General features: G+C 36.3%; 1 protein-coding gene across 3 annotated transcripts in view; it reads left to right on the forward strand.

Moving 5' to 3' along the window:
- The first annotated feature begins 835 nt into the window (after positions 1 to 835).
- The window catches only part of ELP3 (elongator acetyltransferase complex subunit 3), a 48,079-nt gene continuing 38,523 nt past the window's right edge, over positions 836 to 10,391 (forward strand). The window contains exons 1-4 of one of the 3 annotated variants that reach the window (XM_033513130.1): positions 836 to 986; positions 4,264 to 4,327; positions 5,703 to 5,771; positions 6,858 to 7,012. In XM_033513130.1, coding sequence (XP_033369021.1) covers positions 934 to 986; positions 4,264 to 4,327; positions 5,703 to 5,771; positions 6,858 to 7,012 — 341 coding nt within the window. In that variant the 5' untranslated portion in view covers positions 836 to 933. The remainder of the gene's footprint in view (positions 987 to 4,263; positions 4,328 to 5,702; positions 5,772 to 6,857; positions 7,013 to 10,391) is intronic. The other 2 variants (XM_033513131.1, XM_015623090.3) reach the window with 2 other exon arrangements.

A 10,391-nucleotide genomic window follows, 5' to 3' on the forward strand; every position in this document is an offset into this window, starting at 1 on the left:
ACCCCAATTTACACTAAAACCACCCAATTCTTCTGATTAAACCCCAATTTACACTAAAACCACCCAATTCTTCTGACCCCAATTTACACTCAAATGTGAAAACATTAAATAATATTTAATAAGGTTAATTAAGGATTCCTATTGCTGGTTTTGTTTTCCTCTTCAAGGGGTTAACCCAAAGATATTTTGGTAGAGGTTAAATAATAATAAAATATAATAATAATAGAGTAAAATAATAAAATTAATTAGAAATTGTTAATAAATTTGACTTAATGAAGAAGAAAATTTAATATTTAATAAACAATAAAAATAAATCTAAAAATAAAATAATAAAAAATAATGCATGAGAATAATAAAATAAATTATATAATAAAGAATTAAACTTAAAGAATAATGAAATTTAATATTTAATAAGTAATAAAAATAAAAAGAAGAATAATAGATATAATAGTAAATAATAAAAATAATCAAAAAGAATGCTTGAGAAGAATAAATAATAAAATAAACAATTTAAATTAATAAAGAATGAAATTTAATGTTTAATAAACAATTAAAAGAATATATAAGAATAATTAATAATAAATAATAGCAAAATACAGTAATATATCATAAATGATAATAGAAAACTATAATAATATATAATAAATAGCAATGAATAAATAATAATGAATAGTAAAATGTAATTATATCTAATGTAAGGTATAAATATGTACTAAAATATAGTGTGTATGATATAATATACACATAATAAAAACCAAATAAATTATATTAAGTGCATAATTAACATTAAATAACTAATAACATGAAGTAAATAAATACAATTATCCCCCAAACGATGCCCCAGCAGCCCCAGCCCTGCAGGAAACTGTTGGATTTTGGTGATTTCAGCGGGAATTTCTGCGATTTCTCCGGCAGATCGCCGTGGTGGCCGTGATGTGCAAACCCCACCGCTGCCCCCACATCAACTTCACGGGCAACATCTGTGTGTGAGTATGGGCAGCCAGATGTGCCAGATGTGCCAGATGTGCCAGATGTGCCCGGGCTGGCCCCCAGGGGCTGCTCCAGGGGGGGATGAATGAGGGACGGGATCAAAGGGAACAACGGCCTCAGGCTGGGCCAGGGGAGCTTCAGGGTGGGTTTGGGGAAAAATTCCTGCCTGGAATTTCCCCCATAGATTTATTGGGGTGATTCAGCCTCATGGATTTATTGGGGTGATTCAGCCTCATGGATTTATTGGGGTGATTCAGCCTCATGGATTTATTGGGGTGATTCAGCCCCATGGATTTATTGGGGTGATTCAGCCTCATGGATTTATTGGGGTGATTCAGCCCCATAGATTTATTGGGGTGATTCAGCCCCATGGATTTATTGGGGTGATTTGGCCCCATAGATTTATTGGGGTGATTTGGCCCCATAGATTTATTGGGGTGATTCAGCCCCATGGATTTATTGGGGTGATTCAGCCCCATAGATTTATCAGGGTGATTCGGCCCCATAGATTTATTGGGGTGATTCGGCCACATAGATTTATTGGGGTGACTCATCCCCATAGATTTATTGGGGTGATTCAGCCCCATAGATTTATTGGGGTGATTCAGCCCCATAGATTTATCAGGGTGATTCGGCCCCATAGATTTATTGGGGTGACTCAGCCCCATAGATTTATTGGGGTGACTCAGCCCCATAGATTTATCAGGGTGATTCAGCCCCATAGATTTATTGGGGTAATTAATCCCCATAGATTTATTGGGGTGATTCAGCCCCATAGATTTATTGGGGTGACTCAGCCCCATAGATTTATTGGGGTAATTAATCCCCATAGATTTATTGGGGTGATTATACCCCATAGATTTATTGGGGTGATTCAGCCCCATGGATTTATTGGGGTGACTCAGCCCCATGGATTTATCAGGGTGATTCAGCTCCATAGATTTATTGGGGTGATTCAGCCCCATAGATTTATTGGGGTGATTTGGCCCCATAGATTTATTTGGGTTATTCAGCCCCATAGATTTATCAGGGTGACTCAGCCCCATAGATTTATTGGGGTAATTAATCCCCATAGATTTATTGGGGTGATTCAACCTCATAGATTTATTGAGGTGATTCAGCCCCATAGATTTATTGGGGTGATTCAGCCCCATAGATTTATTGGGGTGACTCATCCCCATAGATTTATTGGGGTGATTTGGCCCCATAGATTTATNCCCCATAGATTTATTGGGGTGACTCATCCCCATAGATTTATTGGGGTGATTTGGCCCCATAGATTTATCAGGGTGATTCAGCCCCATAGATTTATTGGGGTGACTCATCCCCATAGATTTATTGGGGTGATTCAGCCCCATAGATTTATTGGGGTGATTCGGCCAAAAAGGACAAAACCTTTTCCTCTCATGACCCAAAGCCACCATTCCATGTGAATGGCAATTAGCTGATTAGCAATTTATTTTAATTAAATATAATAATTAATAATGAATTAATAATTAAGAATTTGAAAATTTGAAATTGAAATTTGAAAACCTGAATTTGAAATTTGAATTTGAAAACTTGAATTTGGAATTTGAAAATTTGAATTTGAAATTAGAATTTTGAAAACTTGAATTTGAAATTTGAATTTGAAAACTTGAATTTGAAATTTGAAAATTTGAATTTGAAAATTTGAATTTGAAAACTTGAATTTGAAATTTGAAAATTTGAATTTGAAATTTGAATTTTCAAAACTTGAATTTGAAATTTGAAAACTTGAATTTGAAATTTGAAATTTGAAAACTTAAATTTGAAATTTGAGAATTTGAAATTTGAAAATTTGAATTTGAAATTTGAATTTGAAAACCTGAATTTGAAATTTGAAAATTTGAAAACTTGAATTTGGAGTTTGAAAACTTGAATTTGAAATTTGAAAATTTGAATTTGAAAATTTGAATTTGAAATTTGAAATTTGAAAACTTAAATTTGAAATTTGAATTTTGAAAACCTGAAATTTGAAAATTTGAATTTGAAAACCTGAATTTGAAATTTGAATTTTGAAAACATGAATTTGAAATTTGAAAATTTGAATTTGAAATTTGAAAATTTGAATTTTGAAAACCTGAATTTGAGATTTGAAAACCTGAATTTGAAATTTGAATTCAAAACCTGAATTTGAAAACCTGAAAACTGAATTTTACCCTGAATTCTCTTCCTCCTTTCAGCTCTGTTCACCTGAAATCTGACCTTGGTTGTTTTTTTCCCATCTCTCTGTTTTTAATTTATATTTATAAATTTTATACATTTTATTTCTATTTAAAAAACCAAAATTTCCAAACATTTCCCACCACAAATCCACGAATTTCACTCTGTTTTTATTTCAGCTCCTCTGAGAGCTTTTCCAGCTTGGGCTGCACCAACCCTTGGCCAGCAAATTAATGTGGAGATTCAATAATTAACTTATAACTAACTTAATTAACGATGGCAGATGACTGAGGGAGGAAATAAATGGATTATCCTGGGAAGCAAAGGGATCTGCTCCATCAGGAAAATTCCCTCTAGAATTTTCTCTCTGGAATTCTCTAAATTCATCTCTGAATATTCTGTTTATTCCATAACACATCCCCAAACTCAGGGAAAAAAACAACTCAGCCAAACTTTCTCACCCTCAAAATATTTAAATTCCCAAAATTTCTGGAAAAATGGGTGGATATCCCAATTTTACATCTCTCCATGCCCCCAAAAAAAATCACATTCTGCCTCCAATAAAGTTAGAGAATCACAAAAAACACTGAAATTGTGACTTTTTTTTTAAAAAAAATCGATTTATCCGCATGTAACTGCTGCCTCCCCAAAATTTTGTGGCTGCTCCCTAAAATGATGCAGCATCCTAAAAATATTCATGGGTTTTGCTTCCAGAAAATGGATTTTTCTTCTCACTGGGTTGTTTTAGGTGGATTTAAGGATTTTGCCAGGTCTGAGCTGGTTTTGGAACATCCCATTTTGGTCAAAATGAAATAAAATTAATAAAATTAAATTTAAAAAAAATAATGAAATATTAAAATAAAAATAAAAATTAAAAAATAAAATAAAATTTTAAAAATAAAAATTAAAAATAAAATAAAAATAAAATATTAAAAATCTAAAAAATTAAAAAATAAAATTAAAAAAAATTAAATAAAATTCCTTTTTTTTCGCGCTGTTTGTGAGCTGGGCTCAGCATTCCCGGATATCACAGAAATCCTTGGAATTCTGAGAGTTTAATCCCTGTTTTCTCTATTTTTTATCTTTCAGGTACTGCCCAGGGGGTCCTGACTCTGATTTTGAATATTCCACCCAGTCCTACACAGGATACGAGGTAGGGATGGGAATTCCAGCCTTCCTTAAACCCAGCTTTGCCTTAGGCCGGGCTTTATTCTTTATTTACCAGAACAAACCCAAAAAATAAATACAAAAAACAAAAAATTAAACCCAAAAAATAAATAAATACCAATAAAACCAAAATTTTATAAATAAAAAAACAAAATAAAACCAGATTTTCATGAACTTCAAAGGTTCTGAAGCAGCTCGAGGTCTAGGAGCAAAATTCTTAATTACAATTAAATAATTAACAAGTTACAATTAACAATTAAAATTATAATGTAAGAAAGGTTTTCAAACCCTGGAGCAGAGATGTGGTTTTAATCCAGTTCCTACAGGATTGAGAAAAGTATAAATTTTAGTATAAAAGTCTCCATTTTTTATCTGTTAATGGCTCTGAAATGACATTAATTCCCTTTTTTTCTGCAGTGATCCCTCCCTATTATATTTTACATTTCCAGATATTTTATATATTTTCTATTTTTATTTTATATATTTTATTTTATATATGATTTTTTACATTTCCAAAACGTTTCCTCCCCTCTGGCTGGAGAAAGTTTAAAATCACTTTGTGATTGAATTATTTTCACTGGTTTTAACCAAAAAACTCAAAGCTGTGGGAGGGATGTGAGTAAGGAAATGAGGTAAAATCCAATTTTGGATTAATTTGGTGAAAATTCCTCTCAAATAGGAATTTTACTTCAGCAATTTAAATTTTGTCTCGTGAAGGAAATAAGGAAAAAAAAAATGGGAAGTACCAAGTGAATCCAGGATACAATATTTTATTTAAAAATATTGTTAATAAGCTTTTATTATTTGTTAATTTATTATTATTATTGTTATTATTTTTTTATATTTATATTTATATTTGTGTTTATATCTATATCTATATTTATATTTATATCTATATTTATATCTATATACTTACATTTATATTTATATTTATATTTATATCTATATTTATATCTATATTTATATCTATATTTATATCTATATTTATATCTATATTTATATTTATTTATTATTATTAATAATAGCTGGGGATAGGAAAAATTAGTTTTTTGGGGGATTTCAGTTGAGGAAGTTTAATTTAGAGAATATTTGAAGCCCAGACTGAGTTTAGAGGGAACACTAAAAATGGAATAATTTTGGTGTTTTTAGGCCATCTGAGGGGAACAACATTGTTTCTTTTTAAGAATTTAAGGAGCCAAATTCGTATTTACAATTTTACAGTTTTGGTTTGGGGATTTGGAGGCTTTGGGTCAGTCAGGATTTAAAGTTTTCAGCATGCTGAAAGTTGGATTTTGTTCTTTTGTGCTGTTTTAGGGGGAAAAATGGTTTGTAAAATGAGATTTTTTGGTGTTTTTTTTCAGCCAACATCCATGAGGGCCATCCGGGCCCGGTACGATCCTTACCTCCAGACAAGGCACAGAGTGGAGCAGGTACATTTTTCCTCAAAATTAAAAATAAATCAAAATTAAAATTAGAAAAAAGGAGAGAGAATTATTTCTATTTGTTTTTTTTTATATTTATTATAAATATATAGGATTTATATATAAATACAATGCTTAAATATATATTAATATATCATATATATTAATACAACATATTAAAATTATGTAATACATATTATGTAATAATATGTACTATATATTAAAAATATAAATACATATATTTAAATATAAAATATATATATAAATATATATATATAAATAATATATATATATAGATATTTATATTAAATGTTCAATTTTCCTGCTCTCATTTCCATTAAATAAGTGGTGAGTTTTGAACCTCTCCTGAGATCTCTCCTGTGCAGAATTTTTAAGTAATTTAAATAAATTTTAATAATTCCAAAATAATAAATAAGCAAATAGATAAATAAATAAAAATTCCAAAAGAATAATAAGACCTGATTTTTAATAATAATTCCAAAATTGCTTTATTTGGGTGTTTCTTGGAGAGCTGGATGTGAAAAGTTTCTGGGTCCTGTTGAGCTGTGATCAGTTAAATCAATATTAATTTAAATAATAAATAATAATACTTATTTGCTTAATTATAATTTATTTAATTTTTATTATATTCATCTCTTTATCTCCAAATCCATTGGAAAATTCTCCATGAATTCAGTATTTTTCTCCCTGGAGGTTTTAAGGAGAGTTTGTTCTACATGGATTCAAAGAGGTTCAAGGAGGTTTAATTTGACTTTTTGGCCAAATTTATGTTGTTTCCAACTGGAACCAGCAACCCAAATAATTCTGATTTTTCAGGAAAATCCTCCACACTGGGTCCAATACCTGCACTGAGTAGAGTTAAAAAGTAAAAAAAGAGCAAAAAAGTAGAGGAAAAAAAAGAACTTTGGGGGGATTTTTTTGCAAGGGGAAGTGATTATAAAAAACCCACACAAAAACATGAATTTCTCATCAATAAAACAACAAAAGACTGAAACACAGCACAAGAAAATCAATAAATCTCCAGATAAATCCTTGACTGATGGTTTTTTCCCCCTGATATTTTGAATTTCCCAGCTGAAGCAGCTGGGTCACAGCGTGGACAAAGTGGAATTTATCGTGATGGGTGGGACTTTCATGGCTTTACCTGAGGATTACAGAGATTATTTCATCAGGAACCTGCACGACGCCTTGTCGGGTCACACTTCCAACAGCGTGGCAGAGGCCGTCAGGTGGGGAGTTCCTTCTAGACTTTAATTCATTTAAAACACCCAGGAGAACTAAATTTCTTATTATTAAAATTTATTTACATTTTTTTAATCATATAATTAATTTTTTTTTGGGGTGTAATACTTCATTTTTTAATCCTATTTTTGAAGCGAACGTCCATCTAAGTAAATTTTTGGGCACAGAATATTTCAAGCTCTGCAGAGCAGCAACAAACTGCCTGGAAAGGCAGGAAAATGCAAATTTTTTTCCTCCCCACCCCACCCCGATTTTTTTGGCGTGTCAGCCAGCCCCGTCACGCCTCGTCACCTCGCTCCGGAGTTGTGACGAAGGCGGCGGCCACGGGATTTATTCTTCATTTATCCCCTGCAGCTGGGGAGGGGGAGCTGGCACGTCAGGAATGACTCAGCCCCGCAGAGCGTCAGCGCTCCCGGCCCCTTCCAGCCCCAAAAAATCTCATCATCCATTCAAATACTGAATTTTCTCTGCTTTTTGGATATCAACAAAAAGAAAAAAAAGCAGAGGTTTGGTGTTTTTGGGGTTGTTGTGGAACAAATGTGCGTCCCCGCCTGGGGTGGGTTCGGTTTGCTGCTGCCTTGTGGTGGTGGGTTTTTATTTGTGATGTTGTTGTTGAGAAGAGAAGTGGTTTTAGAGCTGTTCTCTCCCAGGGAAGGGATTTTAGAACTTTTATCTCCAGCAGAAGTGATTTTAGAACTGTGATCTCCACCAGAAGCGATTTCAGACCCAAATCTGACACCCTTTGTATCTCAAAGCTGCGACTTAATTTGGTTTTTCCTCTGGAGGGCACCAAACTCTTTGGCTGCTTTTCCTTGCTTTATTTCTTTTTTTTTTTTCCCTTTTCCTTTTTTCCCCACCTCTCGTCGCTCAAAGACCGAACAAAAAGCTCCCTGCTGCTCTTTCCAAGTGGCTTTTACGGAGATAAAATATCAAACAAGTTGGGCAAAGAGTTTCTGAAGGACACAGCTCCTCAGGGAAAGGAAGGTTGCAGGTTGTCCTTTCCAATTTCTGCTGTGATTCACAGTGTGGGAAGTCCATTTTTTATTTCTTTTTTTTCCCCTTTGCTGCAGGTGTCTTAAGCTGATTTTATATTAAAATAACATTTCAAGCAGCCTGGCCTTTGCTCTGCAGATTGTAAGGGAACTATTTCTGCCACGGCAATTTTAAACCCCAAAAGGAGCCGGCGGAGTCAGAGCAGACAAAAAAGCCTGCCCTGGCAGCGCGTGGGCTCTTCAGCAGATAAATAAAGGTTTGTTTTAGATTTGTGACATGAAACTGACGCCGAGTGCTCGGTAAATGGAGTTCTGTGGGAGTCACGGGAGTTGCATTTTCCTGCGGGTTGGAGAAGATGGGCTTGGAGATGAATCAGAGCTGGTGCTTCTCCTGCTGCTGGAGCTGGGTCGTTGCCCCACGTGGCTGCAGCGTTGGTTGGGGTGGTCAGTGACACTTGAAATGAGCAGTCAAGGTCGAATTTATTTCTTTTTGTGGAGAGGTTTCAGCTCCTCCACCGATTCCAGCAGAGATTGTGAGGAGTTCTGGGAGTGTTTTCCCTGTTCTGTGCTCAGCAGGGCTCTGGGATCTGCCTCTCTCAGCCCTTGCTCTGATTGAGGTTCTGGAGGCTTTATTCTTTGGGTAAATCATTATTTAATTTAGATTTTGTACAGAGATTCTTTCACATGGGAAAGGCCCTTCAGCCAGGAGAGGATCTCAGAATCCTGGGAGGTTTCAGCTCCTTCCAGCAGGGGCTGGAGTGAGGAGTTCTGGGAGTGTTTTCCCTGTTCTGTGCTCAGCAGGGCCCTGGGATCTGCCTCTCTCAGCCCTTGTTCCAAATGGGATTCTGGACCTTTATTCTTTGGATAAATCATTATTTAATTTAGATTTTGTACAGAGGGAACTTTCACATGGGAAAGGCCCTTCAGCCAGGAGAGGATCTCAGAATCCTGGGAGGTTTCAGCTCCTTTGCCACTTCCAGCAGAGATTGTGAGGAGTTGTGGGAGTGTTTTCCCTGTTTTGTGCTCAGCAGGGCCCTGGGATCTGCCTCTCTCAGCCCTTGTTCCAAATGGGATTCTGGAGGCTTTATTCTTTGGGCAAATCATTATTTAATTTAGATTTTGTACAGAGATTTCTTCACATGGGAAAGGCCCTTCAGCCAGGAGAGAATCTCAGAATCCTGGTGAGGTTTGGGTTGGAAGGGACCTTCATTCATCCCATCCCACCCCCTGCCATGGACAGGGACCCCTTCCACTCTCCCAGCTTGCTCCAAACCCCAATTTTCCCGTTTTTTACCCAGTAAAACCGTTTTTTAACCCAACAATTCCCGTTTTTTGTCGCAAACCCGTGCTCCGCTCTGCCGTCATGGCGGCGTGCCGACCCGACCTGAGGGACCATCAATCTGGCATCCATCCTCCTCCCGACGTAATTTTCAATTTTCTTCTTGCCATGCTTCATCTCGATCAGCCCTCTGAGGCTGCTGCTCGCAGCTAATCTGATAAAAAGGATGCGATTCCGTGCGGTTCCCAGCAGAACGGAGCAGTGCCCGCCCTGGAGGTCCAGCCTGGCCCTCACTGGGGACTAAAGAAATTATCCCTCAAACCGCCTCGGCCCTTGGATTCCAGCTGAAATCCCGAGTTCCCTTCTGGTTTCTCTTGCAGATAAATGCAAGAACTCATCGCCCAAAAGTGTGATTTATTTTTTTTTTGGGTAAAGATAAACGGGGAAACTTCGAGGCTTTTCACAGGGAGGAAGGAAATTAATTCCCTGAGAAAGCGTTGCTGGGTTTTAATATTTCTGCAGCACCTCCCTTTTGGGGTAATAAACGCTTTTTTAGACCTTTCAGACAGAAATCTTTGCTGGAGGTGCTTGGGTTTGCTTTGAGAAATAGTTTGGCCGAGGAGTGGGTGAAGAATTGCAGAGCCAGGGGGGATCTTTGTTTCTGTGCGCGAGAAGACTGAGAAGTTTTAATTTTTCTCACCGAGAGAGCACCGCTTCGGAATTTCTGGGCCCTTCTGGCCACCCATCGAGCCGGGCTGTGGGCTTGGAGATAAGCTTCCCTTTTTTTAGGAGCAGGTCTGGAATTATTAAGAATTCTGAAGCACTGCAGGATGGATTTTTTTCTTCCTCTGGAGAATCTTTTCCCCTGGAGCCTCTCCCATCAAGGCCCTGAGTGTTGAGTTGATTGCGGCTGCTTTTGCTCTTTGCTGAGGACAATCAGAGCCCGGGAAGGTGTAAAAATGCAGATGCAAATGAGAATTGCTGCTCCTCTCACCTGACCCGTGAGTCATGAGGGGTGTTGGGCTTATTGAGCTGCCACCGTGAGTCACCGCAGCAGCCGGGAGCTGACTCCTAATGAGGGAACCAGGCCCAAGG

This window comes from Parus major, chromosome 3, assembly GCF_001522545.3.
Source record: "Parus major isolate Abel chromosome 3, Parus_major1.1, whole genome shotgun sequence".
Taxonomy (NCBI): Eukaryota; Metazoa; Chordata; class Aves; order Passeriformes; family Paridae; genus Parus; species Parus major.